This window comes from Pelophylax lessonae (assembly GCF_965119305.1).
Source record: "Pelophylax lessonae genome assembly, chromosome: 2".
NCBI classification, from domain to species: domain Eukaryota; kingdom Metazoa; phylum Chordata; class Amphibia; order Anura; family Ranidae; genus Pelophylax; species Pelophylax lessonae.
The window spans coordinates 575,697,762-575,724,902 of NC_138769.1; the positions used below are offsets into that span (position 1 = coordinate 575,697,762).

At 43.7% G+C, this 27,141-nt stretch overlaps 1 protein-coding gene across 4 annotated transcripts in view; it reads right to left on the reverse strand.

Moving 5' to 3' along the window:
• Positions 1-27,141, reverse strand: part of ARHGAP9 (Rho GTPase activating protein 9) — a 231,938-nt gene that overhangs the window by 190,443 nt on the left and 14,354 nt on the right. For 3 of the 4 annotated variants that reach the window (XM_082244790.1, XM_082244789.1, XM_082244788.1), the window contains exons 2-3: positions 23,072-23,382; positions 15,348-15,604 (exon numbers count right to left, since the gene is read on the reverse strand). In XM_082244790.1, coding sequence (XP_082100916.1) covers positions 15,348-15,604; positions 23,072-23,372 — 558 coding nt within the window. In that variant the 5' untranslated portion in view covers positions 23,373-23,382. Of the gene's footprint in view, positions 1-15,347; positions 15,605-23,071; positions 23,383-27,141 lie in introns of those variants that run through there. The other variant, XM_082244791.1, reaches the window with a different exon arrangement.

Consider the following 27,141-nt stretch of genomic DNA (forward strand, 5'->3'; position numbering starts at 1 on the left):
AATTGTACCCCAATGATTGCAGAGTGCCACAGCATTGTACCCCAATGATTGCAGAGTGCCCACAGCATTGTACCCCAATAAATGCAGAGTGCCCACAGCATTGTACCCCAATGATTGCAGAATGCCACAGCATTGTACCCCAATAAATGCAGAGTGCCCACAGCATTGTACCCCAATAAATGCAGAGTGCCACAGCATTGTACCCCAATAAATGCAGAGTGCCCACAGCATTGTACCCCAATGATTGCAGAGTGCCACAGCATTGTACCCCAATAAATGCAGAGTGCCCACAGCATTGTACCCCAATAAATGCAGAGTGCCACAGCATTGTACCCAATAAATGCAGAGTGCCCACAGCATTGTACCCCAATAAATGCAGAGTGCCCACAGCATTGTACCCCAATGATTGCAGAGTGCCACAGAATTGTACCCCAATGATTGCAGAGTGCCACAGCATTGTACCCCAATGATTGCAGAGTGCAACAGAATTGTACACCAATGATTGCAGAGTGCCACAGCATTGTACCCCAATGATTGCAGAGTGCCACAGCATTGTACCCCAATAAATGCAGAGTGCCCACAGCATTGTACCCCAATGATTGCAGAGTGCCACAGAATTGTACCCCAATGATTGCAGAGTGCCACAGAATTGTACCCCAATGATTGCAGAGTGCCCACAGCATTGTACCCCAATGATTGCAGAGTGCCACAGAATTGTACCCCAATGATTGCAGAGTGCCACAGAATTGTACCCCAATGATTGCAGAGTGCCCACAGCATTGTACCCCAATGATTGCAGAGTGCCACATAATTGTACCCCAATGATTGCAGAGTGCCACAGAATTGTACTCCAATGATTGCAGAGTGCCACAGAATTGTACCCCAATGATTGCAGAGTGCCACAGCATTGTACCCCAATGATTGCAGAGTGCCCACAGCATTGTACCCCAATAAATGCAGAGTGCCCACAGCATTGTACCCCAATGATTGCAGAATGCCACAGCATTGTACCCCAATAAATGCAGAGTGCCCACAGCATTGTACCCCAATAAATGCAGAGTGCCACAGCATTGTACCCCAATAAATGCAGAGTGCCCACAGCATTGTACCCCAATGATTGCAGAGTGCCACAGCATTGTACCCCAATAAATGCAGAGTGCCCACAGCATTGTACCCCAATAAATGCAGAGTGCCACAGCATTGTACCCAATAAATGCAGAGTGCCCACAGCATTGTACCCCAATAAATGCAGAGTGCCCACAGCATTGTACCCCAATAAATGCAGAGTGCCCACAGCATTGTGCCCCAATAAATGCAGAGTGCCGACAGCATTGTCCCCCAATCAATGCAGAGACCAGCGTGCGTGCTCCCTTCAATTTAATGCACTTACCTGGCGGCGGCGGGTTCTTCCCTCCTCGATCCAGTCCGTCCTCTCTGCGGCGGCGGGAAGATGAGCGGCTTCTCCCTCGTCCTCCGAGCGGCGGTGACGGTGAGTGACTGACTCACGCACCGGCACCGCCCCCATTGTGATGTCAGGGATCGGATGTCCTGGATGATGATTGGTCCAGGCTGGAGACTGGACCAATCACAGCCAGGATATCCGAAAGTGGGGGTGTCCAATCGCAAAGACTTGCGCTCGGGTTACGCCCCCAGAAGGCTGCCGATCGGCGCCTCTTCTGGGACGCAACCCCCCCCCCCCCCCTAGCCACCACTTCCATTACAGAGGCCGGCGAAACCAATTTTTTTTTTTTGTAAAACTTTATTTGTTCCCTTTGTCATTTTTTTTTTCTCTTTTTTAGGGGTAGGGGGGCGGCGCCCTGGCGCCCCCTATGCACGGGCTGCCACTGCATATAAATGTTACTCAATGGAAATCATGGGGTATGACTTGTCATGCAACTTTGCAGTATTAAGTCACACATGTGTTTAAGGGGCCTAAATCTCTACCTGGCAGGATGGAAGAGTAAATATTGAATATTATTTAAATGCTTTTTTTTTCATTTATATTTTTTTATATTTATCTAATATATATATATATATATATATATATATATATATATATATATTGTGGCAGGGCACATGGATCCGTGATCGACGGAAGGTACGTGTCACCGAGGTTCCTAGCCTCGGTGAGATAAGAGCATTTTGACATTTTTCTATTTTAGTGTGGCTGCAAAGCCGAATCCGGGCCGGCTCTTATTGGGAGCAGTTAAGGTATGGGTGGGTGGCTGCTCCCCACGCTCCAGGCCAGGTCTTGCCTGGGGTTTATAAGGCAGACAGCCTAACAGGTGATTGAGAATTATCTCCATGCACCAGAAGGCTGTGGAAGTGAGTGCTGAGGCTGGAAAAGTTACAAGCAGGTGAACTGATCCGTTGCTGTGTGTGAACAGCACCAAAGAGACACAGGTGAATGGACTTGTTGCTGTGTTTAAACCTGCCTTAAAAGACTGTCATTTTCCTTTTTGTTGGGTGTGAGTTAACAACAGGGGGGAGGGGGCCAGTCAAACCCCGGAAATCTCTGCCACAGACCCAACGCTTGGTGGCAATGAGACACACTCAAGACGTACTCCCTGTACGCCCGGCCCCAATAGTCTGCTGGCGGTGTCAGGAGCCAGGTCACGTGAGGGCTGAGTGTCCACAACAGGACGAGCCTATGGAGACTAACTATGGACACCGCCACTCATTGTATGCACGAAAGCTATGCGCCACAGGCACTGGTGAGGTGATAGACAGTAACCATCTGTGTCAGGTGGAAGTGGGAGACACTTTGGCGGTGGCTCTGCTGGACTCAGGAAGTCTGGTGTCCCTGGTAAGAACGGCGTTAATACGGCCTGCTGAGTATACCGGCCGCAGAGTCAGGTCGTATGTATTCATGGAGACTTAAAGGACTATCTCACAGCGCTGGTAACTTTGTCCGCAGCGGCTGGACCCATGAGGTGGCTGTCGCTACCAAGTTGCCACATGAACTAATACTTGGAAGGGACTTTCCAGGTTTTCCGGCGCTGTGGCCTACGGTTAAAGGGTCTGACAACCCTGAGACAGGGACAACCCTAGCAGAATGGCCTGGTTCCAGTGCGAGCCCAGAGCCCTGGGAGCCTGAGTCCGAAGGGTCCTCGGTAGGGGTGACCACAGCTTCTGTGATAGAGGGGGACACCACCCCCCTAAATGTAATGGTGGGAGACATGGAGGACTTGCCATCCGGCCCTGAGTTGGCAGACCTCAATGTCTCCGGGGAAAATTTTGGGACTGCACAACACCGGGATACGTCCCTAAGCAGGGCCTGGGAGAATGTTGTAATAATTGATGGTAAACCAAAAAAACCTGGGGCTGAATTGATGTTTCCACGTTTTATTGTTCAACAGGAAATGTTATATCGAGTGAATCAAATCCGGGGTGAACTGGTTGAACAGTTGGTGGTGCCCACAGCGTACCGCAAGCTTGTTATGGAGCTTGCCCACCAACATGTTCTTGGGGGACACTTAGGGTGGCAGAAAACACAGGACCGAATACTACAGAGGTTTTATTGGCCCGGTGTGTTCAGAGAAGTGGAAGAGTATTGTAAGTCATGTCCGGTCTGTCAGATAACTAGCCCCCAGCCCCATTTCCGTAGTCCCCTGATACCTCTCCCAATAATTGAGGTCCCATTTGAACGAATCGCTATGGATCTAATCGGCCCCTGCCAGGGGTCACCAACATATTCTAGTCGTCCTTGACTACGCTACTCGCTACTCGGAGGCGATACCCCTGCGACATACGTCCGCCAAACTTATAGCTAAGGAGTTAATGGAAATGTTTTCCCGGGTGGGACTGCCTAAAGAGCTCCTGACTGACCAAGGGACACCGTTTATGTCCAAGGTTATGAGAGAACTCTGTAAGCTGCTCCACATAAAACAATTACGTACATCCGTCTACCATCCCCAGACAGATGGCCTGGTCGAGAGATTTAACCAAACATTAAAAAACATGTTAAAAAGAGTAGTTTCCAGGGATGGTAAGGACTGGGACCTGCTTCTACCCTATCTGATGTTTGCAGTGCGAGAAGTACCTCAGGCTTCCACGGGGTTCTCGCCCTTCGAACTGTTATATAGTAGGCATCCTCGCGGGTTGTTGGATATAGCCAGAGGCCTGGGAACAACAACCCACCCCCTACAAAAGTGTTGTTGACTATGTCACACAGATGCAGGAATGGATGGAAAAGGTGATGCCCTTGGTCCGGGAACACATGGAGGCAGCCCAACAAGCCCAGAGTAGGATCTACAATCGACAGGCTAGGGTCCGGAACTTTAACCCGGGTGATCGGGTAGTGGTACTAGTACCAACAGTAGATAGCAAGTTCCTAGCTAGGTGGCAAGGTCCCTATGAGGTGCTCGAAAAGATAGGGGAAGTAAATTACAAAGTACACCAGCCAGGGCGGCGGAAGCCGGAGCAGGTGTACCACGTAAATTTACTAAAGCCGTGGAAAGATAGGGACTTGTCCGAGAACGACAGCCCCCAGCCAGGGTTTCTAGGTGAAAAGGGTCCAACCCCTCCTCTTTAAGCCAGTGAAGCAGTAACCACGGTAAAAGCTGCAGATAGCCTGTCCTCCAAACAGGTCCAGGAAGTCAGGGAGTTCATTAGGCGGAAGACAGATGTGTTCTCAGACCTCCCTGGACGCACGTCTCTAATCCAACATGATATGGTCACTGAGCCCCGGCTTAAGGTCCGGGTAAAGCCATATCGGGTACCCGAGGCTCGGCGACGTGCTATTGAGGAAGAAGTACAACGCATGTTAAAACTGGATGTTATTGAAGAGTCTAAAAGTGAATGGGCCAGTCCAATAGTCTTAGTACCCAAACCCGATGGGACGTTGCGATTCTGCAATGATTTTCGTAAGCTAAACGAGGTCTCCAAGTTTGACGCCTATCCTATGCCCCAAGTAGACGAGCTGATTGAGGAATTAGGCCAAGCCCGGTATTTTTCAGTGTTAGACCTCACAAAAGGGTACTGGCAAGTACCCTTAACGAGGTCTGCTAAGGAAAAAACGGCTTTTGTTACTCCTCAGGGCCTATATCACTATAAGGTGTTACCCTTTTGCCTGCCTGGTGCCCCGGCCACCTTCCAAAGACTAATGGACATAGTGCTGCGACCTCATCGTCAGTACGTCTCGGCTTACCTGGACGATGTCGTCATCCACAGCAGGGATTGGGAAAGTCATCTGCCCAAAGTGCAGGCGGTTGTAGATGCTCTTAGGAAGGCCGGGCTGGACGCTAATCCGAAAAAGTGTTCAATAGGATTAGAAGAGATTAAATACCTGGGGTATGTTATTGGGCGAGGAGTCATCAAACCCCAAGTAAACAAAATAGAAGCCATACGTAGTTGGCCCCGACCAGTCACCACTAAACAGGTCAGGTCATTCCTGGGAATGGTGGGATATTATATGAGGTTCATTCCCCATTTTTCCACCTTAGCTGCTCCACTAACAGGGCTACTAAAGGGACGAAAGTCCGTCGTGGTTCACTGGGATGATAAGGCGGAAGAGGCCTTTTCCGCTTTGAAGTCGGCACTATGTGGGTCCCCAGTGTTGGTCACACCAGACTTCAAGAAGGGATTTATAGTACAGACCGATGCCTCGGAAGTAGGTCTAGGGGCTGTACTATCACAGGAGGTCAATGGGGAGGAGCATCCTGTCATGTACCTCAGCCGGAAGCTCACCCCAGCAGAGACCCGATACAGTATAGTGGAGAGAGAGTGCCTGGCTATCAAATGGGCACTCGAGTCTCTCCGCTATTATCTGTTGGGGAGGAAATTTCGTCTGGTGACCGACCATTCCCCTCTCCAATGGATGAGCCAGGCCAAGGAGAGAAATGCTCGGGTCACCAGATGGTTCCTATCCCTTCAGAACTTCAAGTTCTCAGTGGAACACAGGGCAGGCCGCCTACAGGGAAATGCGGATGCCCTGTCTTGCGCACACTGTATGACATGTGTTCACCCCCTGAGGGTTGAACAAAGGGGGGAGGTATGTGGCAGGGCACATGGATCCGTTGTCGACGGAAGATACGTGTCACCGAGGTTCCTGGCCTCGGTGAGATAAGAGCCGGTAATTCTGTGTCAGCAGCAGCTAGTGCTGTTTGACATTTTTCTATTTTAGTGTGGCTGCAAAGCCGAATCCGGGCCGGCTCTTATTGGGAGCAGTTAAGGTATGGGTGGGTGGCTGCTCCCCACGCTCCAGGCCAGGTCTTGCCTGGGGTTTATAAGGCAGACAGCCTAACAGGTGATTGAGAATTATCTCCATGCACCAGAAGGCTGTGGAAGTGAGTGCTGAGGCTGGAAAAGTTACAAGCAGGTGAACTGATCCGTTGCTGTGTGTGAACAGCACCAAAGAGACACAGGTGAATGGACTTGTTGCTGTGTTTAAACCTGCCTTAAAAGATTGTCATTTTCCTTTTTGTTGGGTGTGAGTTAACACCAAGAAAGACTGTTACTTTTGTGTTCCTGAAGTGTAAATAAAACACTCCTGATTTACTTGAAGAACCATCTGTTTTGCCTCTATACTGCACCCGCAAATCCTACCTACCAGAGCAAATCCCCACATTATAATCGACCTATATCGTTTTTTTTACCGCCGATATCGGTATCGGCCAATATCTTCGGACATTAAAACATTTTCTAATGTCTACAGGTACTGTGGAGGAGGGATCTGGGGGTCTAAAAGACCCCAAACCCCTCCTCTGCACTTAAAGTTTGGCTGTTTTAAATGCTGTAAGATTTTGAATTCGGTGCCGCCAGTACCCGGAAGTGATGTCATGTCATGACATCACTTCCGGATACGTGGCGGCGCCAAATTCAAAGAAATGGAGACCCAGGTCAGACGGCGGCGGTGAAGGTAGGATTCCCGGATCTCCCGGTGGGACGGGAGACCCTGACGAGCCACGGAAGGCGGCGGGAGGGGGGGATGTCCCCTCCCGCTCCTTGGAATGACAGCCGAGTGGCTACGCAGCCACATCGGTTGTCATTATAAGACAACCGACCATCGGCTATGGACACTGGTACCGGGGTGATGCCTCTAGCTGCAGGCATCACCCCGATACAAGCACTTTCCCTGAAATATCGGCAATATCGGTAAATCAAATTCCAATATATCGGGGAAAGTGCAGAACAGCCCCCGATAGATCGGTATTGCTCATAATCGGTCGATCTCTAATATATATATATATATATATATATATATATATATATATACTGTGTATATATATATATATGTATATATATATATATGTATTATCATCCAACAAATACAGTTGGATAATATACACCCCTCACATTTTTGTAAATATTTTATTATATCTTTTTATGTAACAACACTGAAGAAATGACACTTTGCTACAATGTAAAGTAGCGAGTGTACAGCTTGTATAACACAGTGTAAATTTGCTGTCCCTTCAAAATAACTCCACACACAGCCATTAATATCGAAACTGCTGGCAACAAAAGTGAGTACACCTCTAAGTGACACTGTCCAAACTTGGCCCAAAGTGTCAATATTTTGTGTGGCCAGCATTATCTTCCAGCACTGCCTTAACCCTCTTGGGCATGGAGTTTACCAAAGCTTCACAGGTTGCCACTGGAGTCCTCTTCCACTGCTCCATGATGACATCACAAAGTTGGTGGATGTTAGAGACCTTGCGCTCCTCCACCTTACGTTTGAGGATGCCCCACAGATGCTCAATAGGGTTTAGGTCTGGAGACATGTTTGGCCAGTCCATCACCTTTACCCTCAGCTTCTTTAACAAGACAGTGGTCCTCTTGGAGATCATGCTCTGCTTCAGTATGTCACAGTACATGTTGGCATTCATGGTTCCCTCAATGAACTGTAACTCTCCAGTGCTGACAGCACTCATGCAGCCCCAGACCTTGACACTCCCACCACTATGCTTGACTGTAGGCAAGACACACTTGTCTTTGTACTCCACACCTGGTTGCTGCCACACACCCTTGGCACCATCTGAACCAAAAAAGTTTGTTGCTTGTCTTCTGCAAAATGTTTGCTTCCTTGTGCATCATATTTAGAAGAAGCTTCCTTCTGGGACGACAGCCATGCAGACCAATTTGATGCAGTGTGCAGTGTATGGTCTGAGCACTGACAGGCTGACCCCACCCCTTCAACCTCTGAAGCAATGCTGGCAGGACTCATATGTCTATTTCCCAAAGACAACCTCTGGATATGGCGCTGAGCATGTGCACTCAACTTCTTTGGTCGGCCGTGGCGAGGCCTGTTCTGAGTGGAACCTATCCTGTTAAACCGCTGTATGCTCTTGGCCACCGTGCTGCAGCTCAGTTTCAGTTCTTTGCCATGAGGCGCCATGTTGAACTTCCAGTGACCAGTATGAGAGAGTGAGAGCGATAACACCAAATTTAACACACCTGAGACCTTATAATACTAACGAGTCGCATGACACCGGGGAAGGAAAATGGCTAATTGGGCCCAATTTGGAAATTTTCCCTTAAGGGGAAATTAATGGCTGTGTGTTGAGTTATTTTGAGAGGACATCAAATTTACACTGTTATACAAGCTGTACCCTCACTACTTTACATTGTAGCAAAGTGTAATTTCTTCAGTGATGTCACATGAAAAGTTATAATAAAATGTGAGGGGTGTTCTCACTTTTGTGAGATACTGTGTGTGTGTGTATATATATATATATATATGTATGTATGTATGTATGTATGTGTGTATATATATATATATATATATATATATATATATATATATATATATATATAATAGAATATTCTCCCTGGTGTCAGAACTCGTTGGAAAAAATATAACTCCTAACCCTGAAATGGCAAATCCTTCACTTAAATATGTATGAGATTCCTCCAGAGTTCCGAGTAGTAATTATACATCTCCTATTAGCGGCAAAACTTTTAATTACTAGAAGATGGAACTCCCAGGAAGTCAACTCCATCTGATGCGGTTGAATTATTAAATCAACAATATCAGATGGAAAAAATTATAGCTACCTTAAGTTCAACAAAGAAAATATTTAAACTTAGATGGAAACCATGGTTAAATAATGTAAGATGTATAGTGACATTAGAGTAGAGATACTGTATTTGGGGCAGTATAGACATTGCTAAGTACTATGAAACTCGTTTCATTTCCCTCTACAAAATTGATGCTAAAGTGAAGAGAGATTTGACATAAACGGTATTCTAAATATGGCATTCTTTGGAGTGGGGATCAAAATCATACTGGAAGGAAGGTTTTTATCCCCCCCCCCCCTTTTTTTTTTTTTTTTTTTTTTTTGTTGTTGCTCTTCTGGAAGCATACGGTTATAATTGACAAACTTACTGTATTAATTTTGTTTTTGATTTTGTTACTGGCTTTTGTTCTTTTTCTTGTTTGTATGTTATTTTGTTATGTGGAAAATTACAATAAAAGAGATATTGAAACAGAAATTTCGTTTGGGTACGGCGTCGCATGACCGCGCAATTGTCAGTTAAAGTCGCACAGCGCCGAATCGCAAAAAGTGGCCCAGACGTAAGACAGCAAAATGCTCTAGTGGTAAAGTGGTTAACCCTCCTCTTGTGTTAGGGTCAAAACTGACCCGTTTTCAGGTTTTGAATGTCTATAAGTATCACATAAATTTGTTTATTGCATCAAGATTTTTTTACTTTGTCAGGAAGCTCTATTTAAACAATGTAATAGAAAAAGAATCCTTTTCACTAAATTATAAAATACTGTGGTGAAAATTAAGACATTCATGGTGGAATAAGGGAATATTAACCGCGCTAAAGGAACAGATAAATTAGAACAGCAGCAACTTCAAGTGTGACCACACCCTAATAAATATTATACATATAAGTCGCGCTAAATATATTAGATGGAGATGTGAAGTCCATAAAAGTCCAAAATAATATTATTGATAGATTCCAGGACCAGGCTCCCTTAAGGGTATGTGCTTACCAGATGAAGGTAAGGAAAAGGCAGTCTCGCTGCGTGGAAACTTGTCACCTTGACAGTAGATCCAAGCTTCTATGATCGATCAACTCAGTGGACATGGGATCATGAAAAGCAAAAAAAGTACCGCAATAGCGTAAAACCCAACAAACAAATTGTGACTATCACCATAGGTGTGGGTAAATGAATATTGTGATGTGATATGACCTCCACCACAATAAATGAAATAAATAAATCATGCAAAAATAAGGAACTTAGGGTGAATAACCCCTACCAGAGAGGTTAAGGGTTGACGCCCTAAGTGATTAATGTGTATCGGTTGGAGTGGCCTCTTACCAAACAGAAAAAATAATGACACAGTGAAGAAAACGTTGAAAAAAAGGTAATCGTGCTGAACCACCACCAGCTGAATTCGCCTCTTACCCTGGATAGATATAGATTAGCCAAAGTGCACTAAACAAATCCAGTGTACCACTCAGGAGCCAGCAATTTCACACCTGTGAGAGTTGCCTCTTACCACATATGAAGTTGTATCAAGCCTGTAGGGTAAACCAAGTAGCCAAAGACCGACCCCAAATTGAATCCAAGCCTGTGTGTTTACGAATAACCAGGGGATCCGACCAGAGGTGTAGGTAACTGGGTCTCAGAAGTTTCAGAATTGATCAGATGAAAAGCGCTTGTCAAAGTTTTCAAAAACACCGCCGCCGCCCGCCTACCGGATGCAGAGTAGTGACGTCAGCACGCCTTCCCTACGTACGTTTCGTTACAACTAACGTCTTCCCCAGGAAGACGTTAGTTGTAACGAAACGTACGTAGGGAAGGCGTGCTGACGTCACTACTCTGCATCCGGTAGGCGGGCGGCGGCGGTGTTTTTGAAAACTTTGACAAGCGCTTTTCATCTGATCAATTCTGAAACTTCTGAGACCCAGTTACCTACACCTCTGGTCGGATCCCCTGGTTATTCGTAAACACACAGGCTTGGATTCAATTTGGGGTCGGTCTTTGGCTACTTGGTTTACCCTACAGGCTTGATACAACTTCATATGTGGTAAGAGGCAACTCTCACAGGTGTGAAATTGCTGGCTCCTGAGTGGTACACTGGATTTGTTTAGTGCACTTTGGCTAATCTATATCTATCCAGGGTAAGAGGCGAATTCAGCTGGTGGTGGTTCAGCACGATTACCTTTTTTTCAACGTTTTCTTCACTGTGTCATTATTTTTTCTGTTTGGTAAGAGGCCACTCCAACCGATACACATTAATCACTTAGGGCGTCAACCCTTAACCTCTCTGGTAGGGGTTATTCACCCTAAGTTCCTTATTTTTGCATGATTTATTTATTTCATTTATTGTGGTGGAGGTCATATCACATCACAATATTCATTTACCCACACCTATGGTGATAGTCACAATTTGTTTGTTGGGTTTTACGCTATTGCGGTACTTTTTTTGCTTTTCATGATCCCATGTCCACTGAGTTGATCGATCATAGAAGCTTGGATCTACTGTCAAGGTGACAAGTTTCCACGCAGCGAGACTGCCTTTTCCTTACCTTCATCTGGTAAGCACATACCCTTAAGGGAGCCTGGTCCTGGAATCTATCAATAATATTATTTTGGACTTTTATGGACTTCACATCTCCATCTAATATATTTAGCGCGACTTATATGTATAATAAGACATTCATGGTGTTAGGGTCAATTCTGACCCAGTTATAATATAGGATTTTAGGACACTAATAAGTTCCAAAACTGAAATCATAAACACTCTCTCTGCTTAGTAACAGTGACAGCCAATCCCCTCTCAACCCTCTGAGCTGTAGTTAGGGAGGGGCCTATCTCTTTTCCTGCTTGTCTGCTTCTCTAAATAAAGTGAAGAAACATAGGACAAATTCATTTCAGAGTTGCTGACTTTATTTTACCATTTTTTAAATTTGACAATGAGAGGTATGCTATCAAAAGAAAGGTCTAAGGGGTCACACCAAAAATATTAAAACCAATCTTTTCAAGGATAAAGAAGCCTAACAAGGTAACCAAGAGGTAAGAAACAAATTTGATGATAAATAATTATTCAGAGGGTATTTTATGGCTGATTTAAAACACGGGTCAAAACTGACCGTAACATCATGGATAGTAACGGAATTCTAACATAAGAGGAGGGTTAAAGATAGCTATATCAGAATCAATATAATGCATTCATATAATAGTATTAAGAGAGAAGGGAAAATGAAAACCACATTGGGAAAAAGGAAATGTTATACCTCCCAACTTTTTGAGATGGGAACGAGGGACACCTATTAGCAAACGTATGTAGGCATAGGACACACACCCTGCCACGCCCCTAAAGGAGAATAATACCAAAAAAAAAATGATTTTACCACTACTATTCCTTTATACTGGCTTTTGAAATCTACAAATACAGCATTTTAGAAATTGGATAAAAGGTTTAGCACTGAGGAACACTTTTTGAAAGATAAAAAAGTGCATTTTATATACAACTATATGGATCAGACCAAAATGAGGGATAAATGTATAGAAAAGAGGGACAGAGGGACTTTGTTTTGAAATCAGGGACAATCCCTCTAAATCAGGGAGAGTTGGGAGCTATGAAATGGTTGTTGATTACAAGAAACCAAGTGTGCTGGGAGTGCAATTAATTATATACAGTAGGTCTAGGTCATATGCAAACTATAAAGTGTAAAGAATCGACACACAACACAGCTATTTCTATTGACTACAGTTTTGAAGATAAACTAGGCTGCAATGCTGAATGGTCAACATATCATGTTTCCTTGTGCTGCAAATAGGTTAAACAAATACTGAAGAACATTCCTTGTTGAGTGTAAAGTACATTCAATGTGGGTGAACCTGTTTGTTGGCTCTTGTGAGAATAAACAAAAGTGCAAAAGTGTTCAGAAACTGCACTGATCATAAACAAGAGAACTAACAACATTTTTGGGGACTAGTTAAAAAAAAAGAAGTTGTCAACTGAACATAATACTGTATGTTATTGTGACAGCGATTGGTCAGTAGATTTACTGTAGATGTAGTTACATAGTTACATAGTTAGTGAGGCTGAAAAAAGACACAAGTCCATCCAGTTCAACCTATGTGTGTGTGTTTGCTTTTAACCGTACATTGTATACCCCTGTATGTTGTGGTCTTTAAGGTGTCCATCCAATAGTTTTTTGAAACTATCAATGCTCCCCGCTGATACGACTGCTTGCGGAAGAGAATTCCACATCCTTACCGCTCTTACAGTGAAGAACCCCTTACGCACTTTAAGGTTAAACCGCCTTTCCTCTAGTTTTAGTGAGTGGCCACGTGTCTTATTGTATTCCCTTACTCTAAATAGTTTGTTCCTTATGCTCGGGTCGCCAGTACAGTATTTGTACATTGATATCATATCCCCCCTCAAGCGTCTCTTCTCCAGAGAGAATAGGTTCAGTGCTTGTAGTCTTTCCTCATAGCCGATGTCCTCCATTCCCCTAATTATTTTTGTTGCCCTTCTCTGGACTTTCTCCAGTTCCAGCACATCCTTCCTGAGGACGGGTGCCCAGAACTGGACAGCATACTCCAGATGTGGCCGGACCAGAGTCTTGTAGAGAGGGAGAGAGTAGTGATGCAGCGCTGCTGTAAACCACCAACTCACCAGACATATGGCCAGTTAAAACTCTACCAGAATTAGATTATCGTCATCTGATCCCCATTGATACCAGCAGCAGAGTTGGAAACTTAGAACTTTACCTGCTGACTTCAATTGAATTAATTGGCCTGTGGATGAATAAATATAGGAACTGACTGAATCCATAAGGCCCCTTTCACACGAGTGGATCAGGTCTGCCTGTCCATTTTTCAGGTGGACCCGATTGGACCACCCATTGTTCTGTGAGGTGGAGGATGTCACCTGCCGGCATCAGATCCGATGATATAAACAGACAGATGGGAATTTGTTACCCACCGTCCAGCAGATCAGATGACAATCAGATAAAAACAGACAGGCAGGTAATTTCCATCCATTCGCCCCATAGAGATCAGTGGGCTGTGTCCGTATCCGCTCTGCATAGTGGAGGGGACACTGACTGTCATCCACTTGCTCAGCGGCAATCAGTTGAGAGCTCCCCCCACTGAGCAGGCAGATCCGCTTGGGCGGATTCCACTCCATCTGAAAGGGGCCTTAGCTATAATTGGTAAGTGCACTGTAGGACAAAGTGAACTTATTATTTTTGCCCCTTTGCTCTGACCTAATCAGTCTCACCCTCCCAGTCGACCAGTTCATTAAAGTGGATTGATGGTCAGCCATATTGGTCAACAGCCTATATTTTAAACTGATTTGGTTGTTTTACAGGGTAAGGGTTCACATATACTTTATCCACTTCCCGTCCGCCCAACATGAAATGACGGCGCAGGTCTCATTCTGGGACGACGTCATATGACGGCGCCCCAGAAGGCCCGCTCTTGTGCACCCATGGGGGCGATGATGCGGCTCTTTACCAATGTGATCGGTTGTTTCTAATCACAGCCAGTCACATGTAAATGCGGAAGTGCAGTTTATTGGGCTGTCGGAGTGTGTGGCAAGGAGAGCCGTTCGGTGGGAACTCCTCGAAGGGATGACCAGGACAGGTAATCTGGGCACAGATCATCAACACCCTGATTACAGTAAAGCCCCATCAGTGCCCATCAGTGACCCCAATCAGTGCACATCAGTGACCCCAATCAGTGCCCATCAGTTACCCCAATCTGTGCCCATCAGTGACCCCAATCAGTGCCCATCAGTGCCTGTCCATCAGTGCTGCCCATCAGTGCCACCCATCAGTGCCCATTAGTGCCACCTATCAGTGCCGCCTATCAGTGCCGCAAATAAGTGCCACCTATCAGTGCCGATCAGTGTGGCATATTAGTGCCTCCTCATCAGTGCCACCTAATCAGTGCCGCCTCATCAGTGCCCATAAGTGCCACCTCATCAGTATCGCCTCATCAGTGCACATCAGTGAAGGAGAAAAATTAATTATTTACATAATTTACTAACAGAAACTAAAAAAACTTTTTTTTTTTTTTAACTTTCGGTATTTTTTTATGAAAAAAAAATTTAAAATTAAATCAACCTTTTTTGTGTTTGAATTGAGGAGGGAACGGTTAATCAGTACTGCATAGATTTCCTTTTACATCCTATCACAGAAGCATTACAAAATGTCAAGTAAAATTTCTCCAAAGTAAGGAGAAATCTCCTTTTGGACATTTGCCACTGGAACTAATGTCCTGATAGGAAGATATCCCTTCACCTCCTGTTCCTCTGACAAATGTAAAACATTGGGAACATACTGTATATCCATACATCTTAAAACTTTAGGTGAAAGCCAGTAAAAAGCTCAATCTACAAATAAAGTTTACATTAAATATATTATTAGCTCACCTTTTCAGAAACACATTTTTGGAAGAATGATGACTGCTTTTCACTTTTGGGGAACTGTCCATGCCACGAAGAACTGAGAGAGAAGCTGGCAGACTTCTTATGAGTCCTTGTTAAAGAGTTGGAGTGAAATGGCTTCTCTGCATCCTTTTGTGGAGAACCTTCACAATACTGTTTAACGTAATAATGTTCCTCCATTAGAGAAGGTGCAAAACAGGAAACCAACAGGTTATCCTGGGATCTGTGAAAGAATTTGCTCCCTGAAAAGAAAATACCTCATGAATAGAACATAAATGCTTGTTCATTTTCATATTTTCTTTCACATCACTATCCATGCATCACTATCCATGCATCACTATCCATGCATCACTATCAATGCAAGCAATAATATCTCATTTATCTGGTCATTACTAGCCCTGTGCCCAGATCACAATTTACATTTTTATTTTCTGTGCTTCTGCATTGCTCAAGTGTTGCCTAACAAAAAAAACAAAAACAAAAAAAAAGTGTTTAAATGGAAACTATAATTTTTCTTTGTACAGTACATGCTTTGTAAATGCTTGCTGAAGCTGATGCTGACTAGCAAATATCATGTAAATAAAACAATGCCCTTGTGTTTAAAACCTAAAGAACATCCTGGGGCTCCCTCTAGGGATTGGTTTACAATAACACCTACAGTAAATTCTTACTGCACACTTGTTTATTCCTTCAGTTTCTAGCTAAAGCATACTTAGAATATGGCTGCAAATGTGATTGTTAATCTCACAGATGGAAAAAAAAGTCTCCTAGTGCAAACTTTGCTATTTTAGGCATTGCAGTATATTATTGAGTGACTTTTGCACTCCCAGATTAATGGCATGAGTATACTAGAATGAAAATGGAAATTGCCTTGGAATTTCCCAGCATTAGTTCGATTTTCTAATCATTAGTGGGGTCAATTTCATGTTCAGTTTTAATCACAGTGATAAGAAAATGTTATCAAGCAGGATAGAACATTTTTCTCAAACAAATGTTTTAGTGCCGGTTCACACTACCGCGGCATGACTTCGGGGGCGACCTGTGAAGTCGCGCAAAGTGCGACTTCGGCGCGACTTGCGCGGACTTCATATAATGAATGTCAATGCAAGTCGCTCCGATGTCGCCCCGAAGTAGTACAGGAACTACTTTCTAAGTCGGAGCAACTTGAGTCGCTCCTATTAGAACGGTTCCCATAGCACTGCATGGACCGCGACTTGTCAGGCTGACCAGTTGCCTGACAAGTCGCGGTAGTGTGAATAGGCACTTACAGTGTATGTGCTTTTTGTTTAGGTAATTACATTCATTTCAAAAACAAATGTTAGAAGCAAAGAAAATATTGAAGTACTTTTGAAAAACTGGCTTCTATTACCCGAACGTAGAAAGAACTTTTATACGAATATTCATACGAATGTTTTTTCAAAAGTCTACTGATGTATGGCCAGCTTTATAAAAGTCTAAGGCGGAAAGAGGGAAGATCAATAACAGTGGCTAAGTGATAAGCACTTTCGCCTAGCACAACTGGGGTTGTTGGTTTGAATCCAAACCATAACACTACCTGCCTAGAGTTTGCATGTTCTCCCTATGCCTGTGTGGGTTTCCTCCCACATTGAGAAGACATGTTAGTAGGTTAATTGGCCCTAGCAGTCTACAGTATGTATGAATATGGGTTGGGGACTTTAGATTTTAAGCTCCTTGAAAACTGGGACAGATATGAATGTACAATATATATGTGTAAAGCATTGCATATATTGACAGCGCTATATATATATATATATATATATATATATATATGTACTTGAAATAAATAAAGATTACTAATTATTCCTGCTAAACAGTCACATTTCAGCATTGTACATGTCAGGGACCATGAACGTCGCAGAGACAGAAAATTCAGTTAAAAATCACACCTATATTGTATTAGTAAAATAATGCAAATCAGGAATGTAGTCTAAAACAGAAGCCAGGGTTAGGAAGCCAAAACAGGGTAAATCAGATGAGCTGGAATCAGGGAGCCAGGAATCAGCGTAGTCAAAAGCCAAAGATCAGGATCAGGAACCAGAAGAAACGTCAACCAGGCAAAGTCAAACAGGAACACAGCAGATAGACACACTGGATATGTTGACCAGGCGAAGGCAATGAAAGAATGAGCCAGGCAGTTTAAAGAGCCAAAAAGGTGCTGGCTGTAGGCTGGACTAATGAGGCAGGTAATGGTAACCAGATGAGTCATTGTGGAAAGAGTGGCTGGTAATTATCTGACAGCTGAGCAGCCTGAGCACTGAGAAGAGAGCTGCTAAAAGCCCAGCCCTGACAGTGCCCCCTCCTCAATGACCCCTCCCTCTCGGAGGGGCACTGGGCTTGAGAGGAAAACATCTATGGAAAGCACGGAAGAGGACAGGAGTATGTACCTCGAAGGATGAGACCGAAGAGCGTTCCTCCGGACTGTACTGTATGCACCCATGAACAAGGTACTGTATGCGCCCACTAAACCTACAGGAGTCAATGATAGATTGTATCTCATACTCCTCATGGTTGTCACCCTAAACTGAGTGGGGACGTGGTACCGAGGTGGTATAGAGGCTGCACACCAAATTTTTAATTAGGAAACATGGAATAAATTAAAAATACGCAAGTTGGAAGGAAGATCTAATGCATTAGGCCACTGGGTTGATCTTACTGAGAATGCAGAAAGGCCCAATAGAGCACAGTGCCAGTTTTAGTGAGGGAACATGGAGTTAGAGGTTACAAAAAGACAGCCAGACCCTCTCCCCAACTTGGTAGGAAGGCACAGGTAGGCGTCTGTGGTCAGCAAGTAGTCTGTACTTATCACTGGCGAGTTGAAAGGATTCTTCAACCTGCACCCAAGTGGAACAGAGCTCACGAAGATGTTTCAAATGTGTCAGGCAACATGGATGACTGGAACCCATAATTCGCTATAAACTGAGACAATCGGGAAGTGCCATTAATGCCACTATTGTGAGCAAACTCTGCCCTTGGTAACAGGTCTGACCAGTTGTTATAGTGGTCAGAAATATAGCACTGTAGAACTGCTCCAGGGCTCAGTTGACCCGTTCTGTGGCTTCATTGGACTGTGGGTGATATCCAGAGGAGAAGGAAAGCTGAATTCCCAACTGTCCACGAAAGGCTCACCAAAACCTGGACACAAACTGGCTGCCCCTGTCCGTGATGATAACCCTACTGAACCCATGTAACTGAAAGACCTCCCAGGTGGAAATGTATGCCAGTTCTTTGGATGTAGGCAACTTTTTTAGCAGAATACAATGAAACATTTTCGAAAACCGGTCAACCACCATAAGAATAACTGTGTTCCCTTGGGAGTTGGGTAAATCCACAATAAAATCAATAGAAAAGTGGGTCCAAGGCATTTCTCCACTGGGTATCGGTTGTAGGAAGCGTCATGGTGTTTCATTCTGAGCACACATAGGACCAGCGGTCTCAATTGTTGAGACATAGACCATATGAGTTAATTCTTCCCTGGGTGCCCAGCTGCCTTAAGAGAATGGTAGGTCTGGAGCAAAGCAGTGTCAGGATTCTCAGGGACAAAGCAGGGTTCACAAGGTTTTTCAGGAGGAGAATGGATCTGAGAGGCCGGAAGCGAGACTAATGCGAATAGTGGCTAAAATGTGATCCAGAGGTACGACAGGATTAGGAACCAACTCCATCTTGGAAGAGGAGAAAAACTACCACGACAATGCATCAGCCCTTAAATTCTATGTAATCGAAGCTTAACAGCATGACGCTAATCAAAAGAGGGATTGTGCCTCTATAACCAAGGATAACCAATGACTACTGGGTAATGGGGTGAGAAAATGACTTGAAATTGGTCTCATGGTGAAGAGCCCCTACAGCCATGGTCAACAGAGCAGTTTTATGGACAGGCTGTAAAGGTCTCCCATCAATAGCCTCAATGGCAAGTGGGGGGGGGGGGGCAGGAAGCTGCAGTGGTATTGAGTGCTTCAACATGAAGGCACTATCTATGAACAGGGCTGCAGCCTCAGAATTGATTAGAGCCTAGGTATCGATGGAAAATTCAGGCCAGGAAAGGGTAACTGGAACTAGGTTTATCCTTCAGGATAGCTGTGGATGCAAAGACGCCACCTAAGGTCTGTCCCCTACAGGACCTCAGGTGTGGGCATTTTCCAGAGGGGTAGAACAAGACTTCAATAAGTGACCTGCCTGGCCACAGTAAAGGCACAATCTCCCTCTCCTCCTAAAGGCCCTCTCTTCGGCTGGGAGACACGTGTGAAGCCCAGCTGCATGGGTTCTACTTCACTGGAGGACTCGGGCCCAGGAGGCATGGGAGGTGAGGCAGGCATGGCTGGGAATGCAAAGCTCAGAGCCAGATGTACAGGAGGCTTCTGCAAGTGCACTTTAAAGGAAGGTCTCTCTTGGAGTCTGGTATCAATGAGGATGGCAAACGAGATCAACTCCTCAAGATTCCTAGGCATGTCTTAGGCTGCAATCTCATCTTTAATGTTATCTGAGAGACAATAAGAAAAAGCAGTCACGAGGGCCTCATTGTTCCAACCAGTTTAACCACTTGCCGACCGGGCCATAGCCAAATGAGAGCTACAGCGTGGTCAGCTAGTTCTGGGAGGGCGTACTATGATGTCGTCCTGAACTCACGCTTTCTGCGTACCCCCATGATGCATGCACACGGAAGTGTTCCTAAAAGCCGGGTTGCCTGGACCCAGCGCATCACGGATTGGGGTAAAAGGTCAATGAAAGCGGCCGCTTACCATGTGATCACTCTGTCCAATGACGGAGTAATCACTTGTCAACAAACTGGCACATGTCTGGTTCAGCTATTCCCCTCTCCTAACACTGATTGGTACAGCGTGTGAGAAGAGGAGGGAGCCAGTGCAGCAGCGCTTGTGGGTTGGATCTGAAGTGCCAACAGCGCTGATCTGCGCCTGTTCTTGCCTCATTCATTGTTCATCCATGGCTATAAATGCTCATCTATGCCCATTCATGCCAATCCATGCCTCATTCATGCTCATCCATGTCGATTCATGCCTCATTTATGCTCATCCATGCCCATCCATGCATCATTCATGCCCATCCATGGCTCATCCATGCCTCATCTGTGCCCATTCATACTCATCCATGATCCGCCATGCCAATCCATGCCTCATCAGTGCCCATCCATGTAACAACAGTGCTCACCCATGCCTCAGCCATGCCACATCAGTGCTCATCCGTGCCCATCTATGCCTAATCCGTGCCACATCAGTGCTCATCTGTGCCTCATCCATGCCACATCAGTGCCACATTAGTACTCATCTGTGCCACATCAGTGCTTATCCGTACCATATCCCTGCCACATCTGTGCTGATTTGTTCTACATCAGTTCTCATCCATGCTGCCACATCCATGCCACTACAGTGCCCATCAGTGCCAATACAAAAGTGCAATAGGTACTCAGGAAATCAGATGTGTCTTTTATGTCCCTAGAATGCCTGGAGGTGCTCCCTGCATGTTGGGCCTCTGTATGTGGCCAGGCTGTGTAAAAGCCTCACACATGTGGTATAGATATACTCAGGAGGAGTAGCAGAATGAATTTTGGGGTGTCATTTTTGCTATGTACATGCTATGTGTTAGAAAAATCTTATACATGGACAACTTTTTGTAGAAAAAAATAAGTTTTCATTTTCTTTCCACATTTTCCAAAAACTTGTGGAAAAAACGGAATGTTCAAAAGACTCATTATGCTTCTTAGATTATGTGTTGGGGTGTTTTCTTTCCAAAATGGGGTTATTATTTGGGCGTTTTCATTGTCCTGGTGCTCCAGGGCCTTCAAAAATGTAAGAGGTAATCAGGAAATGAAATGTGTAATTTATGTCCCTAGAACACCTGATGTTGCTCCCTGCATGTTGGGCCTCTCTATGTGGCTAAGCTGTGAAAAAGTCTCACAGATGTGGTATGTCCATACTCAGGAGGAGTAGCAGAATGTGTTTTAGGGGGTGTAGTTTGGTATGCATATGTCATGTGGAAGAGATAAACTGTTAATATGACAATTTTGTGAAAAAAAATCAAACAAAATCTAAATTTTTGCAAAACAAATTGTGTGAAAAAAACTACAACTTGAAAAAACTCACCACGCCTCTTACTAAATGCATTGGAATGTCTGTTTTCCAAAAAAGGGATCATTTGGGGGGTATTTGTACTGTCCTGGCTTGTTAGTGTCTCAAGAAATTAGATAGGCCATCAGTACATCAGGTGTGATCAATTTTCAATGATTGGCATCATAGCTAGTAGACTCTATAACTTTCACAAAGACCTAATAATATACACTGGTTTTGGTTATTTTTTACCAAAGATTTGTAGCAGTATAAATTTTGGCCAAACTTTATGGAGAAAAATTACTAATTTGCAAAATTTTATAAAAGAAACTAGGAAAATGCGTTTTTTTTTTTTACCAAATTTTAGATCTTTTTATATTTATAAAAAAATAGTGGTGATTGAATACCAGCAAAAGAAAGCTCTATTTGTGTGAAAAAAGGACAGAATTTCATATGGGTACTGTGTTGCATGATTGAGGAATTGTCATTCAAAATGTGAGAGCACTGAAAGCAAAAAAAATGATCTGGTTAGGAAGGGGGGATAAGTGCCCAGTGGGTAAGTGGTTAAATAGACAAAAGTGGCTGGCTGTAAGCTGGACTAATAAGGTAGGTAATGGTAACCAGGTGTGTATTGTGGAAACAATGAGTGGCTGGTAATTATCTGCCAGCTGAGCAGCCTGAGCACTGAGAAGAGAGCTGCTAAAATCCCAGCCTTGACAGTACGCTTATGATCCCAATATAAAGTATGGGAAATTTTGTTCACAAGTTATATGATCTTGGCTTTAGAAATTTCTGATTATGACAAAGAAGTTTATCCAAAAAAGATCCAGATCCCATACATTAATTGGCAAGATCATTTCCCAATAGGGTTGCCACCTCATCCCTTAAAATCAGGACACACATTCATTACACATGTTCTGTGGCCGATTAAGGTGGTAATTAAGCTCAGTTAGTGCCTTATGTGCATTATATTAGCCTCAGAACCTGTGTAAAAAATATATGTCCTGGTTTAAAAGATGAGGTGACAACCCTAGTTCCCAATGCTGTATTTTTGCATTTTATGTGTGTTTTGGATGTGTTTGCACAATGTAAAGTGCGTTTTAATGGCAATTGCATAAAAAATGCAGCAAGTGAAAAAAAATGTTAATACAATGCACAGATATAACGATTTTGGGAAGATTTTCATCTAGTTGCAGTGAGATAAGATCTCTTCAAGGAGGCAAAATCCTCTTTCAGGCAGTTGTCACTAGAACAAGTAATCCATTTGAAAGATTTCCCTTAGTTCCTGTTCTGAGGACAACTGTTTGTTCTCTCACTTTCAGTCTTGGTGACAATGGTCATCAGACAGGAGTTCTACCCACTCCATAAAAAACTGGGCATTATGAAAAGGTGAGGCAACATTCCTGACAAGCAATGCCCACTGGTTTAGCTAATAAATTGTAATACTTTACCAGAACATATTTATTAGCTTAGTATGGTATGTAAAATTAATGCAAAATGTTTCAGTGAGCAGACTTAGAAAATCAGTTCTAAATAGATCTAAAAAAGTAACTGCCAGCATCTACCCAAAGTTAAAATATCAGTAATCAGCATAACAAACTTTTAAAGAATAGGGTAAAAGTATATTACCTATGCTTTCTTTATCTTTGTTTCTGGGTCCTACACTTCTCCGACTTATCAGCTCATTGATGTAAAAGGTGGGCACTTGGAATGGCTTGGGGTTTTCACTATCTCCGATTTTCTTGACCTGCCACCAGTCTTTATTCAATTTTTTCAGCAATACCAGAGCATCTCCTTCCGTCAGACAAATTGTACTCCCATCAGGAACCCTGAATGTGTAACTTCTGCTAACCTTAAGGATCGCAGGCTTTGTTGCAGTTGATGACCTTTTCCAGTTGCGGCCTTCCAGCGTCCAAAGCCCAGAGAACATTTCAGGACGCCTAAAAGAGGTTCAATAAGTTAATACAAGCTTAGCAACTGGTGTCTTGCATCAATTGAAGTAGCAGATTTTACTGTGAAAGTGGGCATATGATTTACATTTACATAGTTACATAGTTACATAGTTAGTGAGGTTGAAAAAAGACATCCGTCCATTCAGTTCAACCTATGATGTGTGTGTGTGTGTTTGCTTTTAACCGTACATTGTATACCCCTGTATGTTGTGGTCTCTAAGGTGCCCATCTAATAGTTTTTTTAAACTATCAATGCTTCCTGCTGATACGACTGCTTGTGGAAGAGAATTCCACATCCTTACCGCTCTTACAGTGAAGAACCCCTTACGCATTTTAAGGTTAAACCGCCTTTCCTCTAGTTTTAGTGAGTGGCCACGTGTCTTATTGTATTCCCTTACTCTGAATAGTTTGTTCCTTATGCTAGGGTCACCAGTACAGTATTTATACATTGATATCATATCCCCCCTCAATCGTCTCTTCTCAAGAGAGAATAGGTTCAGTGCTTGTAGTCTTTCCTCATAGCTGATGTCCTCCATTCCCCTAATTATTTTTGTTGCCCTTCTCTGGATTCTTTCCAATTCCAGCACATCTTTCCTGAGGACCGGTGCCCAGAACTGGACAGCATACTCCAGATGTGGCCAGACCAGAGTCTTGTAGAGCGGGAGAATAATCTCTATTTCTGGAGTGAATCCCCTTTTTTTATACATCCCAGTATTCTGTTGGCTTTGCTTGCAGCAGCTTGGCATTACATGCCACTGCCAAGCCTGTTGTCTACCAGTACCCCCAAGTCTTTTTCCATCCTAGAATCACCCAAAGGTTCCCCCCCTAGTGAGTAGCTTGCTTTCTGGTTTCTGGCCCCCAAGTGCATTACTTTACATTTTTCAACATTAAACCTCATCTGCCATGTAGTTGCCCACCCCGTTATTTTGTTCAGGTCCGCTTGTAAGGTTTCCACATCCCGCATAGAAGATATTGGCAAGCCTAGTTTAGTATCATCCGCAAATACTGAGATTGTACTAGATATCCCCTCCTCTAGATCATTTATGAATAAATTAAACAGGATTGGTCCCAGGACAGAACATAGTTTACATCAAATCATGCACAGAAAGGAGGCTTTAATTTTGAACACAACACTCCAAGCTTCCATTCTTTGCTGATGTATAAGGCAATAAGTGCATGGTGACACTTTTTCTCCCACTTCATCGTTGAAAGAGAAATGGCTTGTAGCTGTGTGCAGTAAGATGTTCTAATTCATGGCTGGAGGTGTTCATTACCCAACTATTATGTAAGCAATAAAAGCCATGATTGTCACAGGCAATTGGGTGCATCATGTGCAAAATTAATCAAATTATGGACATCCTATATACACAGGTTTCTGAAAAGGATATGGAAGAGTAAGCAGGAGTTGGTGAGTTAAATTTGCTCCCTGGGCTTTACAAAATTTCTGGTACAAAAGTTCAGAGGGTGGAGTGCTTTAGGTATAGTGCTTGCAGGTATAGTTCAGGAGAGCAGGAACTATATTCACTAAAAGACTCAGAAAACGTAATCATCCTGTTTAACCACTTTAGCCCCGCTTACATTGAGGCTACTGCGGCAAAGTGCCGCGATCCCGTCCAGCGACGTAGACCTACGTCGCTGGACTCCGCCCCTTGTGGGCGGCGCTCGCGCGCTGCCGGAGGCTCGCTCCCGCTGTGTTCATTCACAGCGGGAGTCGGGCCAGGGGAGGAGCAGCGGCGATTGCCGCTGCTCTGCCCCGATCGTCGGGGATGGAGTCTGGAGATCCGCCCGCTGTGTGTAAACACAGCGGGCGGATCTCCATAGTGACAGGGACTGACAGATCGGAGTGTTCAGCATAGCTGGACATCCGATCTGTCCTTCTGTCACACAGTCACCTCCCCCCCCCCACACGTCAGTAAGCACCAGGCATACATTAACCCCTCCCTCTCCAATAAAATTAACCCCTTCCCTGCCAGTGTCATTTTTACAGTAACAGTGCATATATATAGCACTGATTACTGTAGAAATGTCACTGGTACCCCCAAAAGTGTCAAAAATGTCAGTCAAGGGTCCGATCTGTCCGCCGCAATGTCACAGTCCCGCAAAAAAAATCGCAGATCACCGCCATTACGCGTTAAAAAAAAAACACCAAAAATGACAGAAATCTTTCCCTTAGTTAGTAAACGCAATAACTTTTGCGCAAACCAATCAAAATACGCTTATTGCGATTTTTTTTACTAAACATAGGTAGCATAAAACAAATTGGCCAAAAATTTAAAAAAAAATTAGTTTTTTTTGTGGGGGAATTTCATATAAAAAAATGTGAAAAATATTGTTATTTTTTCAAAATAAACGCTCTTTTTTTGTTTATAGCGCAAAAAGTAAAAATCGCACAGGTGATCAAATACCACCAAAAGAAAGCTCTGTTTGTGGGAAAAAAAGGACGTAAATTTCGTTTGGGTACGGCCTCGCACGACCGCGCGATTGTCAGTTAAAGTCGCACAGCGCCGAATCGCAAAAAGTGGCCTGGACGGAAGACAGCAAAATCCTCCGGTGGTAAAGTGGTTAAGGTAAAAAACAAAGAACTGGCTATGAAGAAAGAATTTCCAAGCATTTTCTGAATGGAGTTCAGCTATGAAAGTTGTCTAATACAATTATGTTTTTTTTTATCAACTGTCTAATTATCTGAAAACTAAGTAACCATGACTGATGGTAAAAAGCTGCAGTAGATTTGTGAGATTTTTGTCATAGTTACATCGTTATATAGTTAGTCTGGCTGAAAAAAGACACAAATCCATCTGATTCAACCAATGTGATTGAATGTGTTTTTTATGCCTCTGATAGAGATCTATTTGGGGCCCACTGTAAAGGGTTCTCTGATTGTTTTAGGCTTCAGCTTATGGATATGCATTCACATCTGAGGGCTGCTTACAATGCCCAGAACAAGAGACCAACTCTTTTTTTGGTCACATCAATGACATCATCAAGAGAAAGTATATCAGTAAAAGCCAACCCTACAAGACCTAAACTGGCAGAAAATCATGTTTTGACAGTCCACTCTACAAAATGGCCTATACAGTACATAAGTTTAACTCTGCACTGCCGAAATGACACTTGCAAGCTGATTGGCTGGTATAGGCAACAATAAATGTTCTGTTTGCACACTTTTCACACTTTCAACCACTCTTTAGAGTCTTTTTCCATTAAATGTAATTTTATAGAGAAAAATAAAAAGACACTTCAAAATAGTATCAACATCCCTTGTAATACTATAGCAGCTTTACATTAAAAAAAATGGACTTTACAGGTACTTTAATATTATGAATCACAAACCATATTTATGTAGCACTCCTCCACTAAGGTTTGGATAAGAATGATCCCCAATGTAGTGTGGCAGGCTAAAGTTTGACTCCCAGCATTGGATTCTTGGCGTATGGAGGGGTGAAAAAAAAGAGTTGGGCACCAGTAACTTTAGTCTTATTGTCATTTTATTGCTGAATAAACTTTTGGAATAAAGGGTTAGGTAACAGGATACCCAAAAAATATAGCAGTTAATCTCACAGGTTGCAAAGTTTCCAAAACCTAATTTAGTGTAAGTAGTATTTGCCTTTTTTCAGATTTTGTGGTAGATATTGACTATTTAATAGCAGACAAATGCAATCAAAAAGCTCTGTAACAGCAGCCACGATTCAAATCCCTGACTCTGCAAGAGCAGTAACAGGCTATTTCCCAAGCTGCAATATCTCTCTC